At 49.9% G+C, this 16,680-nt stretch overlaps 1 protein-coding gene and 1 long non-coding RNA gene across 4 annotated transcripts in view; both read right to left on the minus strand.

Moving 5' to 3' along the window:
* LOC309530662 lies at positions 1-2,914 on the minus strand. Its single transcript, XR_014218823.1, has 2 exons — positions 1,904-2,914; positions 1-1,525 (listed from the first exon to the last, which is right to left on the minus strand). It is a non-coding gene; the product is annotated as an uncharacterized lncRNA (long non-coding RNA).
* Positions 2,915-3,551: 637 nt separating this feature from the next.
* Positions 3,552-16,680, minus strand: part of ARRB1 (arrestin beta 1) — a 129,500-nt gene continuing 116,371 nt past the window's right edge. For 2 of the 3 annotated variants that reach the window (XM_082219425.1, XM_082219423.1), the window contains exons 11-16: positions 15,924-16,061; positions 14,213-14,296; positions 13,708-13,731; positions 9,345-9,415; positions 6,548-6,599; positions 3,552-5,112 (exon numbers count right to left, since the gene is read on the minus strand). In XM_082219425.1, coding sequence (XP_082075551.1) covers positions 5,001-5,112; positions 6,548-6,599; positions 9,345-9,415; positions 13,708-13,731; positions 14,213-14,296; positions 15,924-16,061 — 481 coding nt within the window. In that variant the 3' untranslated portion in view covers positions 3,552-5,000. The remainder of the gene's footprint in view (positions 5,113-6,547; positions 6,600-9,344; positions 9,416-13,707; positions 13,732-14,212; positions 14,297-15,923; positions 16,062-16,680) is intronic. The other variant, XM_082219424.1, reaches the window with a different exon arrangement.

Here is a 16,680-nt window from a genome sequence, read left to right on the forward strand (position 1 = left end):
TTTGTATTTTTCTAAGATTAATAAACTAGAATAATTTATTTGACAAAAACACAGAAAACGTCACGGATACAGTGGAGGAAGCCATGGTGTTTTCCTAACCCTCCCCCCTTAAAGAACAGTACAAAGGAACCACGTTACAAAACGGACCGCCTGGTTTGCTTAGCTAGAGTTTGCAAAGGGCTCCCTTTGCCCGGGATGCCTTCAGCCTTCCTCCCCCTCTCTCCCAGGGAAAGGGGTGGCCGTAACTGTGCTCTGCTTGCCTCTCAAACCCCCCAAATGCACACTTATTAGCAGGGGCCTCCAAGACCCAAAACGGTTCTAGCAAATGTGGAAGCTGCAAAAAGTCAACACAGCAACGCGAAACACAACCGCGGCTGGGACCGAACACAAAACCTGGGCAGGCGCAGTCGTCGCTGCTGCTGCTGCTTGGGAAGGGGAATAGAGGAGTCATCTAGTCCAACCCCCTCACTATGCAGGAATATTTATTGGGGGCATTTAATAGAGTGCTTTTCCCAAGAAGAAAAGAAAGCGTTTTTGTGAAAACTCCCCCTCCACTTTCTTGAGGTGGCCTCTCTTGCCTAAGAGTGACCCTAAAGGGAATTCCTTTAACTGGCAGGTTGGTTCAATTTCACTCCACACTTCAGTGGCACGATTCTGACTATCAAACTGTTTCTAAAAGCACAGGAAGGACCGGATTTTTCCCTTCTTGGTCAGCGGGCAACGTCACTGAGCTTTCAGCAGCCAGGTTGTTCACCGGAGGAAGACGGTTTGAGCATACTGCATTCTACATATTATTACGTGTTTTGCGCATTTCTCTCGTATTTTTTACATTGCGAACTGCCTTGAGATCTTCAGGTGAAGGGTGGTGTGCAAATTTAATAACTAATAATACACATATATGGCCAATGGTTTCTACCAATTTCTCATATTCTAATCATAGTAACTACGACTGCAATGGTAATATCTGTTCCGCGTGCAAAACTGAAATCCACAGCCCTTGTAAACGGGGAACGAGGAGTACATGGAGCTTTTCCAGGTGGCTGATTTCTGCAGGTGTTCAAGGCACACAGACGCTGCTTTGGTGCAGCTGAGCTGAAACATCTTGGAAGACGTTTTTTGCGAAGAAGATCTATTCCGCTTTCCCCTTTTCCTCAGCTCCTTGGGGAAAGAAGGCTGCTTTGCAGAACGGTCTCCAAATCTTCCCCAGCATAGCAGGGGGTTGGGCTCCATGGCCCTTGGTCTTCCAGCTCTGCAATGCTGTGATTCATCCCCTGGAGAAAATTCAGGGAACCGGTCCCCAGTCCTCTGCTGACAAATGGCAGCGGAAGAGGCTCTACAGGCCAGATTAGTAGAAGCACATCATTCTTTGGCATAGACAAAAATTTTGCCTGCCATCCTTTCGTTGGCAGCAGACCTGCTTCCTGACTCTTCTGGGTCATTCGGAGAAAGCCTTGCTGCTCCCCCTCTTCCTTCTTTTATTTTTTAAAGTATTTTCCAGTACAGTGGTGCCCCGCAAGACGAATGCCTCGCAAGACGGAAAACTCGCTAGACGAAAGAGTTTTCCGTTTTGGAGGTGCTTCGCAAAACGAATATCCTATGGGCTTGCTTCGCAAGACGACAATGTCTTGCGAGTTCCTGCTGTTTTTTTTCCTTCCCCCCCTTTTTCTAAGCCGCTAAGCCGCTTCTCAGCTGATCCGATCAGCAGATAAGCCGCTAAAAGCTGCTAATAGCGCTAAGCCGCTTATCAGCTGATCCGATCAGCAGATAAGCCGCTAATAGCGCTAATCCTTCAATGGGCTTGCTTCGCAAGACGAAAAAAACCACTAGACGAAGAGAATCACAGAACGGATTATTTTCGTCTTGCGAGGCACCACTGTACAGTGGTACCTCTGGATACGAACACGATCCGTTACGGAGCCTCATTTACATTCTGAAGTAAACGTAAGATGCGACTGCACGTGCGTGGGTCGGGTTTCACCGCTTCCGCGCATGACGTCATTTTGAGCATCTGCGCATGCGGCGAAACCTGGAAGTAACGCGCTCCGTTACTTCTGGGTTGCCACGGAGCGCAACCTGAAAATATTCACCCCGAAGCTACTTCAACCTGAGGTATGACTGTATTCAATACACACAGCATACTTTTCCAACATGCAATGTTTACATACTTCCCAACCTAAGACTCCCAAAAGTCATTCTAGATATACCATGTTTTGCTGCATATCAAATAATTTATCCACCCTATTTTCTCCTCTTTCATGTCTTTGTTCACTGTTGCTCATAAAGTTGCCCCAACTTGAAATTTTGGAGTAGTATCCCATCACCTCCTGGCAAATAGAAGGGGAAGAAATGGAGGCAGTAAGAGATTTTACTTTCTTGGGCTCCATGATCACTGCAGATTGTGACAGCAGCCACGAAATTAAAAGATGCCTGCTTCTTGGGAGAAAAGCAATGACAAACCTAGACAGCATCTTAAAAAGCAGAGACATCACCTTGCCAACAAAGGTCCATATAGTAAAAGCTATGGTTTTCCCAGTAGTGATGTATGGAAGTGAGAGCTGGACCATAAAGAAGGCTGATGGCTGAAGAATGGATGCTTTTGAATTCTGGTGCTGGAGGAGACTCTTGAGAGTCCCATGGACTGCAAGAAGATCAAACCTCTCCATTCTGAAGGAAATCAGCCCTGAGTGCTCACTGGAAGGACAAATCCTGAAGCTGAGGCTCCAAGACTTTGGCCACCTCATGAAAAGAGAAGACTCCCTGGAAAAGACCCTGATGTTGGGAAAGATGGAGGGCACAAGGAGAAGGGGACGACAGAGAACGAGATGGTTGGATAGTGTTCTTGAAGCTACGAGCATGAGTCTGACCAAACTGCGGGAGGCAGTGGAAGACAGGAGTGCCTGGCGTGTTCTGGTCCAGGGGGTCACAAAGAGTCGGACATGACTAAACAATAACAATCTTTAATGGGGGGGGCTCAGGCCGAATTTAGCCTGCGACGGCTTCCCCCTTGGTCCATGGGGCTGTTTTGGCCAGACCACACCCGCTTGACCCTACACCTGACGCTGATTTATGGCATCAGGTGTGAGGCAGGCAAAACGCACAGCATGAGGGGATTCGCAGGTGAGAGAGGGGGGGGGACTCCTTTCTGAAATCCAGGCGAGCTGCTGCCAGGGTGCTGTTATTAAATTTCATCTGCAGAGCCCATCTCTGAAGATTTATTATTAAATTTATTACGTTTCACCTGTCGAGCTCAGGGAGGTTCACGGCATAAAAAGACAGTATTCAAGGCGGGAAATTTTGCCTGTTCGAGAGACAGACAGACAGCCTGTCCGTGATAATGGCGCAAACCTCACAGGGGTCCTTCCGACCGCATCAATCTGCAGAAACCGGCAATGCTACAGGAGCCTGTTCCACACTGGTAAGAAATCAACATTTTAATGTGACGGCTCCCATACACTTTGGGACTCCTTGCTCATTGGCACCATCCTATTTTCAGTGCCTGCCCAAACCATTCTTGTTTAGACAAGCCTGCCTGGACATGTGGAACGTCAATGCATGTTTTCGTATGTTCTTAGTTTATTACATACTTTCTCTCAAAAGCTTCAAAGAGATGCTTTTACTGGTAATTTTATCACTTTGTTCTCTTTGTAAACTGCTTTCAGGTTTGTTTGTTTGTTTGTTTGTTTGTTTGTTTTAACAAGCTGTATATATTTTATGGAATCAACAAGATAACAAATGCATAGTCCTTGCTCACTGAAATCACATTGTGTGGAGACAGAGACCCCTCACCCTGCCTGGCGATGGAAACTTGAGTGGCAGGTTTTGCTCTCCAGTCCAGAATGGCTTCTCGGAGCCAAATGTAGCAAATCACAGCATTCGAACCCAGGGCAGTAACTCCCGGGAGCTGCAGCCGTCCCGAAGCACAACCTTTTCAGGGGCTGGAATTGGAGCTGGGGGTGGGAATTGGAGCAACTTCACCGAACATCTTTTGCACGTTCCCTTGCAACTCTGCGATTCTATGAAGCTAAAGCGTCTAGAACATGCAATACGGGTTTGGAAGGGAGAATTCTCCATTTCTGCAAAACCGGACTGCTGCCTTTGTTCACCCTCATCTCAATTCCATCAGCTTGTGCATCTTTTTCTACCTTGTTCCATTTATCTAGAGATCATGGGGAATGAGCCTGCCGATAAACTCCCTCCCTGAGTCATAGCCCCTCTTTGGACCTGGGACAGCTCAGTGGGTGGAGCGTGAGACTTGAACTCAGGGCCCCACATTGGGCAAAAGATTCCTGCATTGCAGGGGGGTTGGACTAGATGACCTGCAGGGTCCCTTCCAACTCTACAATTCTAATATTCTAAGCATCTCAAAAAGGCCCTCGGGGCAAGAGATGGAAAACCTGGGAAGACAGCAAAGCGCTAGATCCGACCCAAAGACCACGGCGGCCAGCTCCAGGTGCGTCGCCTCCTGGCTTAACAGCCGTCAGGAGGCCTCCAAAATCGCCTTGGGAACTGCCAGGGCGAGAGGTGCCCATTGCCGCATCTTGTGGCAGGGGGTTCCGCAGGTGAACGGAGTGAGGTGCAAAGCAGCAGGGCCCTGGAGCCAGTGGGGTGGGGACACTGGGATGGAGCCCCCAGCAGAAACCAGAGCACAGTTACCAAGCAAGGCCGCTGCTCCTTCCTGGGCAAACAACGACGACGACAGAAAGCACGCACACATAGCCCCCCCTCCAGCGTGGCTCACAGAGGGGTGGGCATTCGCCCTTCCTTGGAGGCCGCCAGAAAAATCTGTGGCTTGCAGAGCGGGTGGGAAAAGAACCCAAGGCTCTCGCAAGCTCCCTGACTCACCCCACAGGTTCCTGGTCAGTGTTTTAAAAAACAAAGGAACTCGACCCCCACCCCACCCTGAAAAAAAAAGGAAACTTTTAAACAAAAGATAATAAGCCTAGTGCTCAGGTGTCAGGACTTGGAAACGGAGAGAGAGACCCACGGGGAGGAGATCCAGTTTATCTGTCGTTCAGCTGCGGGGAGCTCATCCCGTCGTCGTCGTCCTCCTTCTCGTCTTTCACCCCCTTCAGCCTCTGGCGGGCAAAGTCCTCAAAAACGATGTCGTCGTCACTAGCGGAAGAGAGAAAGCGAGAGGGAAAATGAGCCAAGAGCCGCAAAAAAGATGGGGACATGGGGCTAGGAGTAGGCAGGTACCTCTGGGGCAGTTGCAGAAGCGCAGAAATGTAGAGGTGGAAGCGATACCCTGGCGAGATCACTAGGCAAGAAGTGAAAATGGGCAAAGGGGCCCCCTCTTGGTTGTTCCACTGCGCTCAGAAGAGGGGAGAATGGCAGCCCGGGAGAGGGCCTTCTCTGGGGGTGGCCCCTAATATTAATTTATTTTCTCCGTTGCATTCTCTTTCATTCCGTGCTTTTGGCTTTAAACAATTCACAAGTTGCCGGGCACTTGTTGACATTTGTACACCGCGTTAGAGACATATTTTGTAGAAATCGACGTAAACGTGCAGTAAAAATAACGATAATCGTGATGAATTGCAAGCAAGTCATGGGCAACAACAGATTTCCTCCAAAAAAGGCTAAATCCAGATGAACTGGGGGAAATACGGGCGTTTTCATGACAACAATATATTGTGGGCACTGCAGACCCCTGAGTGCAGGAGGAGTCCCCATCCCATAATAACCCCCATCTGGAGGCACCCAGAGAGAGAAACGTGATATTAAATTGTGGTCTTCCTCTCCTCCTTTCCCACTGAGAAACTTTCTTTGTTTCCTTATGAAACTTTCAGCAAACATTTGTGCACCCCGATAAGAATTTGGCTGGGCTGTTCTATGGTGTCTCCTAAAAAAAAGGGGGGATTATCTGCCCAAACCCCCAAATTTCTGTGCTACCAGAAACCCGAGCAAGCAAAGTCGAGCTGCAAGATCTAACCGATGCTTTGCCTCTGCTCAAACAGGTGCCGCATGTTTGGGGTTTGTTTCCGAAACCTGCAAAGCCTGTTTGACCAATGGTGAAAAATCAGAGGTGAAAGCGACGGTGGCCCGTGGCACCAGGCGCAAAGCTTCTATCGGGCCGCTTTCCGCTCAGAAGCAGCAAGCCTGGGCACAGCCCAAGAATTGTAGCGGTGGAAGGGACCTCTCCAGGTCATCTAGCCCAACCCGATTGCAGCGCAGGAATCGCCCTGCCCAAGGGAACACAGAAGCAACCGCTGAGCAAAGGCAGAGATTAGGAGAGCTCTTACTGTGTTTTTCCTGCTCCGTGGGACATGCAGAAGAGGCGATGGTTGGGATCATGCAAAGGAGGGGAGGGGGGGAAGAGAAGAAAAAAATGCAGATTTCGTGTTACATGCAAGAGCGTTAGAAGGAAGCTGCCGCAGCCCTTTCCACGGAGGATGGCAAGTTAGTCGGTTAGCGAGTGGCATGCGGAGGAAGTGAGGTGAGTCCCTGTCGAGTTACATGCAGATGATGGAGAGACATGCAAAGGATGCAGGATTCCCCATGTGGACGTCCCCCCCCCCATCGTCCTCCCCCCACAGTCAGTCCGGCTTACTTCGTATCAAGCTCTATGAGATTTGTGTCAATTGGAGCTTCATTTTCTGGAACTGAACAAACAGAATCGGGGCAAACGGTTAGTTTTATCGAGCGCCGGAAGTCGGCCATTATTTCCCCAACATCATCATCATCATAATTATTATTATTATTAAGAATTTATATACCGCCCTATACCCAAAGGTCCCAGGGCGGTTCACATAAAAGGATCACAGTACAGTCATACCTCGGGTTACAGACGCTTCAGGTTGCGTATTTTTGGGGTTACGGACTCGCCAAAACCCAAAGTATTGGAACGGGTTACTTCTGGGTTTCGGCAGCCTCGCATGCACAGAAGTGCTAAATTGCGCTTTGCACATGCGCAGAAGTGCCAAATTGCAACCCACATGTGCACAGACGTGGCGCTGCGGGTTGTGAACACTGCGGGTTGCGAATGTGCCTCCCGCACAGATCACATTCACAACCCAAGCGTCCACTGTTTGCCATATTTTCCTGTGTATAGCACCCCCTCATGTATTTTGGGGACCGCAACAAATAAATTTTTAGAGGAGAAATTGCCCAGAGTTATTGAGCTTTTTTTGGGGGGGAGGGTACCAGCCCCCATCATTCCTAACCACTGGTCCTGCTAGCTAGGAATGATGGGAGTTGTAGTCCAACAATAGATGGAGTCCCAAGCCTGTGAAACTGGCTCGTTCTACTGTTTGGAAGAACTCAGTCCTTTGGTATGGCAGGACCTAAACGTTGGAACTCCCTGCCGGTTGACATTGGGAAGGCTGCTCTGGGGCACAGGTCCCGTCGATGCACAAGCTCCGTCCTAACAACCGCGCTGCCGTGGAACAAGTTCGGGCTTCCAGCCTCATGGCTGAAACTGGGTCCTTCCAAAGCGAGATGCTCCTAACTGTGGGATGTAATCCGCTGGGAGCAGTCAAGTGCAACATTCCTTGTTTTCCTAGAGTGGACATGCAAGGGGATGTTGGTCCAGCCAGTCGAAACTTCCTGTTCCTCCTGGGCTAGAGCATCCCTTCCCTTGCATGTGACTAGAGGTGGGCGTGACCTTACCTGTCCAGGTAACAAAAGGACGAGTCACCCAGCACACTCTCCCCTTTTCACTTCAATCTTCGTTGGACCAGCTTTTTAGCTAGGAGTGCTCTGCTAGCTAGCAGAAACACTGGGATTATTTCCCCATATGGGGTAGATCCACATGTACATATTTGTAACTAAGCCTGCCTTCAGGAATCCAACTGTGAACTGATGTGAGTAAACCTCTTTTATTGACTTTAAATAAGATTGTCGTGTCTTTATTCTTTTAAAAGGGAATAAAGGGAAAGCCACTTCCGCCCTTCGGAGGAAGTGGAGTTGTGGGCTTCACGGCCCCAGCCCCCGCACGATTGGGGGGATTCCCGGCCACATCACCTCCTGGCCAGCCAATCGGCTGGCTGTGGGGGTGTGGCCTGCCTTATTTAAAGTAGGACGCGGCTGGGGATCGCCCTCTTTGCCGCCTGCCAGCTGTTCCTGCTTTTAGATAGATAGATAGATTCTTTATTGTCATTACACAAGTGCAACATTGCACAAAGTGCAACGAAATTGGATGCCATCCCTTAAAACAACAAAAGCAAGACAACAACAACAACCAAACAAACCACATTCCAGCCACACCCACACCACACCCATCAAACTCCCAGGTCACACTAACGAGTTACAGCATTCAAAAGGGCCACAGCTCTTGGATAGAAACTGTTTTTCAGTCTATTTGTCTTTGACTTGATGTTTCTATATCTTCTGCCAGAAGGCAGTAGTGCAAACAGACAGTGTCCCGGGTGAGATGAATCCTGCAGGATGTTATTTGCTTTCCTAAGACAACGGGAACCGTACAGTTCTTCCAAAGATGCGAGAGGATGACCAATAATCCTTTGGGCTGTGGTTATGACCTTCTGGAGCACCTTCCTCTCCCTAGCTGTACAACTGGAGAACCAAGCACAAATTTTCCCACCCTCCCTCCCTATAAGGTTCTCATTTTTTGACCTTGCTATGGACCTTGGTTGGTCACCATTGAGGGGCCTGGTAGGATTTTTTTCCACTTGGCAAATTGGCACCAGCCACTTGGTTTTTGCCTACCTCATAGCAAATCATCCCTTTCTTGGTACTGGCGGCTAGGCATTGGTATAGTTCTGTAGATGGAAGAGGGGAGGTAGCGCCATCACCTGCCCCACATATTGAAGGGTAGTCCATTAAAGGATTCTGGGGGGCGTGGCCCTGTCCGAAGCATAGGGAGGTGAGGGCCTAAGGTATGCCCCCTATCAGTGACCCTGGGGGAGTTTCTAGTTGATGTGCACCAGCAGGACTCCCCCTACTGGTGGTTAACCCTTCCCGGACTTCAAGCAGACAGGCTGAAATCGGATATAGTCGGTCAGGACCAATGCCTAAGCCAATACCTGTAACCAATAAAGTTGTGGCCTTTTTTAGCCCATTAACCTTAATAATTGTGTCATATGTCATTATTTCCACGGGGGGTGGGGGGTGGGAACTTGCCATGCAACTTACCAGGAATGCACAATTCAATCTGAGACAGACTGAACTGTATAACAGTGAGAGGCCCACACGAGCCTGCAACCAGCTATCTGCTGTGCTTGTAAAAAGGGGGAATGTAAAACACTACTGAGTTATAGAACTTGCTAGCGCCAGTTAGGAAGGATATTAATAAACAATCTATCCTCTCCGGCCACCCTGAACATTCCCACACCAACGAGACCCCCACCAAGCAGAGCCCCCTTGCGGAGTGGGGCAGACACTCAACTCACCGTCCCGTTGCAGAGGCTCCTCCTTGGGTTTGGGGTGCATGAGGGTGAATGGCAACTCCACAGCCACATCGCTGGAAAGAGAGACAAGGAAGTGAGCAGCCTCAAGGAGCGCCCCAAAACAGTCCGAGTTAGTTTGCTCAGGCTCTAGCGAAGCCTTCTGCAGCCTGCAGCACCCCCCAGATGTTTGGGACCACGACTGAATGGCTGTGAGGGGCTTGAACAGGGAGGAGGGGGACCGCTTTGCTGGGATTGGGGGGGGGGTTGCAGTTCCAAAAGTCAATACCCTGGTTCTCAAACGCCTTGGTAAACAAATTGGAACCCAAACACTGCAAAACCCAGAAGTTAAGTGTTCCGGTTTGCAAACCTTTTTTGGAATCCGAACATGCCCCGTTTTGAGTGTTACGCTGAGGTCTGCCTGTTTTTGCTATTTATTTTGCATTTTTGCGGCTTTTTTTGTTTCGTCTTTGTGACTGTGTGGAACCCAGTTCAGCTACTGATTGATTGATTGATTGTGTGACTGCAGTACATGGTTGATTGCTTTCATTTTATGGATCAATGGTCTCGTTAGATAGTAAAATCCATGTTATATTGCTGTTTTAGGGGTTGTTTTTAAAAGTCTGGAACGGATTAATCCGTTTTGCATTGCTTTCTATGGGAAAGCGCGCCTTGGTTTTGGAACAATTTGGTTTTGGAACAGATTAAGTTTGAGAACCAAGGTACCACTGTAACTTGATTGTTTGGTATGGCGGCACCTGCACTTTGGAACTCCTTGCCTGTTGACGTGAGGAAGGCACCTTCGCGGTGCCCTTTTCAGCTTTTGTTTGGGCAAGCCTACCCAGATGTCTAGAACATTGAGTTTGAATGCATTATTAGTCTATTGCTAACTTTTTGAAAGTCTTAAACTATTGCTGTCAATTTTTTCTTTTAGATGACTTTTCTCGTTGTGTTGCGTGAAGTACTTTCTTTTATCCACCCTGAACCACAGAATCATAGAATTGTAGAGTTGTAAGGGGTCCCCAATGGTCAACCCCCTGCAACGCAGGAATATGCAGCTGTCCCGTGCGGGGATCGAACCTGCAACCTAGGCAATATCAGCACCATGCTCTAATCATCTGAGCTAAGCCTGTCCAGACACATGGACATCACAGGCTTTTTATTTCTTTTTAGCTAGAGTTGATTTTTGAAATCACCTTCCGAATGCTTTTAAACACCGGTTTGTAACTGTGTGCGGGGTTGTAATCCACGATTTAAATGTCTTACGCTATGCTTTTGCCTTGAAGTCTTCTTACGGTCGAGGGATATATAAAAGTTGTTAATAAATAAATGGCGCCCATCATGCAACTGGTCCATCCAACTCTACAACTTCCATGATTCTGCGAATTCGGTTCCAATGGAGTACAAGTGTAAAGTTATTGCCCAGGACAGGAAAATAATGGGCTGGCTCTTCTCTGCCAGCAGGAGGCGGCATTGAGCTAAATCTCTCTTTCTGCATGGATCTGAGATCAAGATGCACCCAGCTGAGCCCTGAACTTGCTGCAGCATCTCAGTTTTATGCTGCCTGCTGTCATCGATGAATCAGGGCGGCTGAGAGAGGGTGCTGAGCCCCTGGAATGGGAGGAACCTCTCAAAAGCCAAATCTGCCAGAGACAGCGAGGAAAAGCAAGAGGTTTGGAGCGTTTGCACCCGGAGCACCTCTGGGTGGGAGGACAAAACGTGGAAACTCATGGGCGTCCAGTGAAGCTGAAGGCTGGAAGATTCGGGACGGATAAATGAAAGCGCTTCTGCACACAGGTGATCTGCGGAACTCCCTGCCACAGGAAGCAGAGGTGGCCGCCAACCTAAATGGCTTTGAAAGAGGACTAGGCCATTTCATGGAGGGGGGCTGTCGATGGCTACTAACTAGGACGGCCAGGCTCTTCTTCACAGCTGGAGGAAGCGATGCTTCTGAATACCATTTGCTGGAAACGGCAGGAGGGGAATTTGGTCCTGGGTTCGAATCTCGCTTACGGGTTTCCCTATGGAGCATCTGGCTGGCCCCCGGGAGAGCAGGGTGGGCCACAGGTGAGCCCTTTTTGTGTCCTTCTGTTCTTCATTTGGCCATCCAGAAAGAGCTCCATGAATTTGCCTGTTCCCCTTTATGTATCTAGAGAGAGTTGTGCTGGATCAGACCCAGACCCCATCTTGTTGCCAGTGGTGGATAACCATATTATTATTATTATTATTATTATTATTATTATAAAAAATTCCTTCCAGTAGCACCTTAAAGACCAACTAAGTTAGTTCTTGGTATGAGCTTTCGTGTGCATGCACACTTCTTCAGATACACTGAAACAGAAGTTGCCAGATCCTTCTATATAGTGAGAAGGTGGGGAGGGGTATTGCTCAGAAAGGTGGTGGGAATGGGAGATTGGCAGATAGCTGAGATGAGCCTGTTGACGACTCTTAACGACTGTAATAGGTCTTACAGGAAAAGGCAAGGGGTGAGAAGGTGAGAAATGGCTTAGTAATAATGGCTTATAATGAGATAAGAATCCAATGTCTTTGTTCAGACCAGGTCTCTCCATGGTTTTAAGTTTGGTAATGAGTTGCAATTCAGCAGCTTCTCTTTCCAGTCTATTTCTGAAATTCCTTTGTAGTAAAACAGCTACTTTGAGATCTTGTATAGAATGTCCTGGGAGATTGAAGTGTTCTCCTACTGGTTTCTCTGTTTTGTGATTCTTGATGTCAGATTTATGTCCGTTTATTCTTTGGCGTAAGGTTTGGCCTGTTTGTCCAATATAGAGAGCTGAAGGACACTGTTGGCATTTGATGGCATACACAATGTTAGACGATGAGCAATTAAATAGTCCCGAGATGGTATGCCAGATCCTTCTATATAGTGTGAAGGTTTATTATTATTATTATTATTATTATTATTATTATTATTATTACCCCGTCCATCTGGCCAGGTTGCCCCAGCCACTCTAGGTGGCTTCCAACAAATCCTTCTGGGAAGGGCACAAGAGGCCTTGGTTGGGGATGGAAGGGAATTGTAAGCCAACTGCAAGAAAGGAGATTCTCACTGAACCTTAGGGATAACTTCTTTCTGGTGGGGAGGGCTCTTCGACCATGGAATGGACTCCCTTGGAAGACAGTGGAGGGTTTTTTCCCCAGAGGGGGGGCTGGCTGGACATCTGCCCTGGATGCTTTAGTTGTGATTCCTCAACTGCAAGGGGTGGACTACATGGCGGCTGGTGGTCCCTTCCAACTCTATAATTCCAAGAGCTACAGGATTGCATTACAAGCTAGCACATGGCGACGGCGCAGCTGCAGAATCTGTGGAGGTACCTCCAGCAGAGCCATGGGGTGGGAGGTTTTTCCAATGGCGCAACCGACTCCCCTGAGAGGTGGTGAATTCTCCTTCCTTGGAGCTTCCTAAGTGCTCAGATGGCCACCTGTCACATAGGGGCTCCCAGATTCCTCCACTGAAGGGGGTTGCACTAGAGCAGGGACCGGCAAACTAAGGCCCGCGGGCTGGATCAGGCCCAATGGCCTTCAGGATCCACCCTGCGGACTGTCCGTTCTGCAGAGTTCAGAGTTGGGACATCAGAATTGGACATTTGCTGATTATACAAAGCTTCACAGCTTGCTTTCCGCCGGGTAAAGTCTGGCCCCGTGAATCATTTTAGGACTTCCAGAGACTTTGGTTTGTTAGTTTTGATGTTTTGAATTATTCCATTAAGTTTTTCACATTGTTACTATTTCTGGCCATTGTGTTGCTTCTGATATTTCTGACTCATATTTTGCAAGATGGAGGAGGAAGGAGGCTGGGCTAAGCTGGCTAAGCGCCATTTTAAGCAGCCCCTCTCCAGAACAAGCCCTTTCGCGCCCCTCAACTCCCCTCCGCTGCCCGAGTGCACCTGTGGGCCAGAGAGCAGAGCGGACGAGCTTTCTCTGCCTACTCACGAGAAGCAGCAGAGGCGGTGGCGGTGGCAGCCCCTGGGAAGCTAAGCGCAGCGACTGGGGCTGACCACTTGCCCCTGTCGCCTCTTCTTCCGTCTCCCCACCCGCCCACCACAAGGTCTGAGGGACAGTGGACCGGCCCGCAGCTAAAAAAATTTGCCGGCCCCTGGACTAGAGAACCAGGATCTGGAGGGGTACGGGGTGGGGTATTGAGGCTGGTCCGATGTGCCAGCTTGGAGGGGTCCAAGTGCAAAACGAAAACTTCCGATGGAGGAAGAGAAATGACGGAGATGGCAAAATAAAAAGGAGAAAAAGATGGCGAGCGGAAGATGAGAAAAGTGGGAGGGGTGGTCCCCCCAAGCATGCTGGGGTGGGGTGGGGGCCACGGTCAGCCGCAGCAGGCGGAGTCTGAGGGCGTTACCTGGAGGCAAGGTCTCCCAGCAGGCTGGTGTTATCAAAGGAGATGGAGAGAATTGGTTAGAGGTTGCAACAATCACAGCGGCACAGTCAAGGGGACTGGGATTTGCGTGCAAGCTCAACAACCCCACACCGTTCCGGAGCCTCCGGTTTGCGGAGCCTCGGGGCACAGATCTCCTGGTGCCACCACCAAGACAGAGGGGGTCACTGGGGTGGCGTGGGGCATGACGCAAGGGGGCGGGGTTCTCCAACTGGCTTGGCGGCTCATCGGCACATGGGAGCATGCGGAATTGCCGGGTCGGAATTCCCCGGTCCATCATGCAGCCGTTATTTAGATGCCGGCCCCTCAAGTTCAATGGGGCATCCTTAGGTGGCTGTCTCTAGGGCTGCTGCCGGTGACTGTGGACTCCAGGGAAGAGGGACCTAGAGGAGCGATTCGGAGCGCTCCCCAAATCCCTCAAAGTGGAAAGAAGGCATTATGGCACTTTGCAGAACTGAGTAGCACTCACCCGCCCCGAGAGACCACCAGCTTCACTTTCACTTTGTAGGAGACAATGATGCCCAAGACCTCCTTGTTGGCGCCGTCTCTCAACCTGGGGGAGTGAGAGTGTGCAAAAGAGCATGGAGTCAAAGCGATCGTTTGTGGCTTAGGGCCCTTGTATCTACGGGACCGCCTCTCCTGGTCTGCCCCACAGAGGACCTTAAGGTCCATGAATAACCATAGTTTAGAGGTCCCAGGGCCCTAAGGAAGTCAGACTATCCTCCAGCAGGGCCAGGGCCTTCTCAGTGATGGCTCCGACCTGGTGGAATGCTCTGTCCCATGAGACCAGGGCCCTGCAGGATTTAACCTCCTTCCGTTGGGCCTGTAAGACAGAGCTATTCCGCCTGGCTTTCAATTTGAACTTAGTCTGATCTTTTATTCCCCTTCCTTCCCTCCCCCTCCCCTTTTTATGAAGATTCCCCACTCTGGGATCCCACAGCTAATTCTCCCCTGGCCTCCTCAATGGCCCAAGTAGGACCAATTCAGCCAGCTAGCCCTGGTGACTATCTTAACGCTTATTAGATGGATTTCCCCCAAATTGATTTCTGAAATTTGAATTTTATTGTTATTCATGTTTTTATACTGTATTTTACGCTGCTTTTACAATTAAGTGTTTTAAATTTGTCGTTGACTGCCCTGAGCCCGGTTTTCTGAACCGGGAAGGGCGGGGTATAAATAAAAATTTATTTATTTATTTATTTATTATTGCCGCGTTCGAAACCCCCGTGTGAGCTTTGTACAACGTTCCTCCGGGGCGGTCTTTTCTAACGAGCATTTCCCAGTGCCAGATTAGCAAATAGGCAGAGCAGGCAAGCGACCTGAGGGCCCCGCAGCTTTTAGGGGCCCCATGACGATGGATCGAAAACATATTGGATATGATCTTGAAAGAAAATTGCAATCAAGATGTGATGGCCTGGGATTCGGACTCGGAGGCTGAACCTGAGGAATCCCAGCCTGCACATGAATCCCCGCCTCCAGATCCAGCTGAGCCGGGGCTGGGGCTTGAGCCTGAAGGGTCCTCACCTGTGCTGGATCCTCAGGTGCAGGCACCAGCTGAGTCTGCTCTGGCTCCTGAGGTGATGGAGGACCCTTTCCCTGCAGGTGCTCCACTCTCAGCCCTGTCAGAGAAAGCTGAGGTTGCCTCTGGGTCCGGTAACTCTCCAGCCTCTCCTGAGCTGCAGAGGCTCAGGGCAGAGAGGCAGAAGGAACTAAGTTCCCGCAGGAGGAGTGCTCGCCTCCAGGCCAGGAGAGGCGAGTCACCTGTGGACTGGGCCGCCCTGTGCCTCGGGGCAGATAAAAGCCGGCCAGCCCCAGTCCCAAGTTGTGGGAGCAACATTGTTGGTTGCTAGTTCCTGCCTGAGCTCCTGACCTGCCCTGGCTCCCTGCTTGCAAGCTTGTTCCTGACTTCACCCAACTCCCTGCCCTGCACCCAGCTTCAGCTACTACGGATTGCCTCCATGTTGCACCTTTGACCACGGACCGGACATGGACCTCGCCTCTCGGGTATAGCTGGGTTACTGGCCTGATCCTGCAGCCTCTCCTTCTTAACTGCTTAGCTCTGGGTGCTACACGAAAACAGAAAACACCAAACTCCACCCGCAGTTTGCTCAGCAAGGGAAACCGGCTGCCTCCTCCTCCTCCTCCTCCCCCAACTGCTGGTAGGTAGGAAAAAACCTCACAGTGTGCTGGAGGCCAGGTTGGTGTCTTCGTGCTTGAGCTTCCCGTCCAGAGCGAGGCCACGCTTCTCCCGGTTGTTGGCGAGGAACGGGGTCAACGTGTAGACTTTGCAGAAGGTGGAGCTGGGAGCCACCACGTCGCTGGAGACGGGGATAAAACCACAGATCGGTGAAAGAGAGCAAGGCACAAAGCAAAATGTCTAAGGAGATGAATATACAGCATTTTTTGCTCTACAGTGGTGCCCCGCAAGACGAATGCCTCGCAAGACGGAAAACCCGCTAGACAAAAGAGTTTTCCGTTTTGGAGGTGCTTCGCAAAACGAATTTCCTATGGGCTTGCTTCGCAAGACGAAAATGTCTTGCGAGTTCCTGCTGGGTTTTTTCCCTTTACCCCCTCTTTTTTTAAGCCGCTAAGCCGCTTATCAGCTGATCCGATCAGCAGATAAGCCGCTAAAAGCCGCTAATAGCGCTAATCCGCTAATCCGTCAATGGGCTTGCTTCACAAGACGAAAAAACTGCTAGACGAAGAGAATCACAGAACGTATTCTTTTTGTCTTGCGAGGCACCACTGTATAAGACGCACCCGACCATAAGAAGCACCTAGTTTTAGAGGAGGAGAGCAAGAAAAAAAATATTCTCTCCCTCTCTGCGCAGCGCCTCTCCAGCAAAGCGAAGTCAGAACAGCAAGAGGGATTGCTGCACACCGATGCCTCTTGCTCTCCTGGCTTCAGGGATAGCTGCGCAGCCTGCATTCGCTCCA

This window comes from Podarcis vaucheri, assembly GCF_965113315.1.
Source record: "Podarcis vaucheri genome assembly, chromosome: 4".
Classification (NCBI taxonomy): Eukaryota; Metazoa; Chordata; class Lepidosauria; order Squamata; family Lacertidae; genus Podarcis; species Podarcis vaucheri.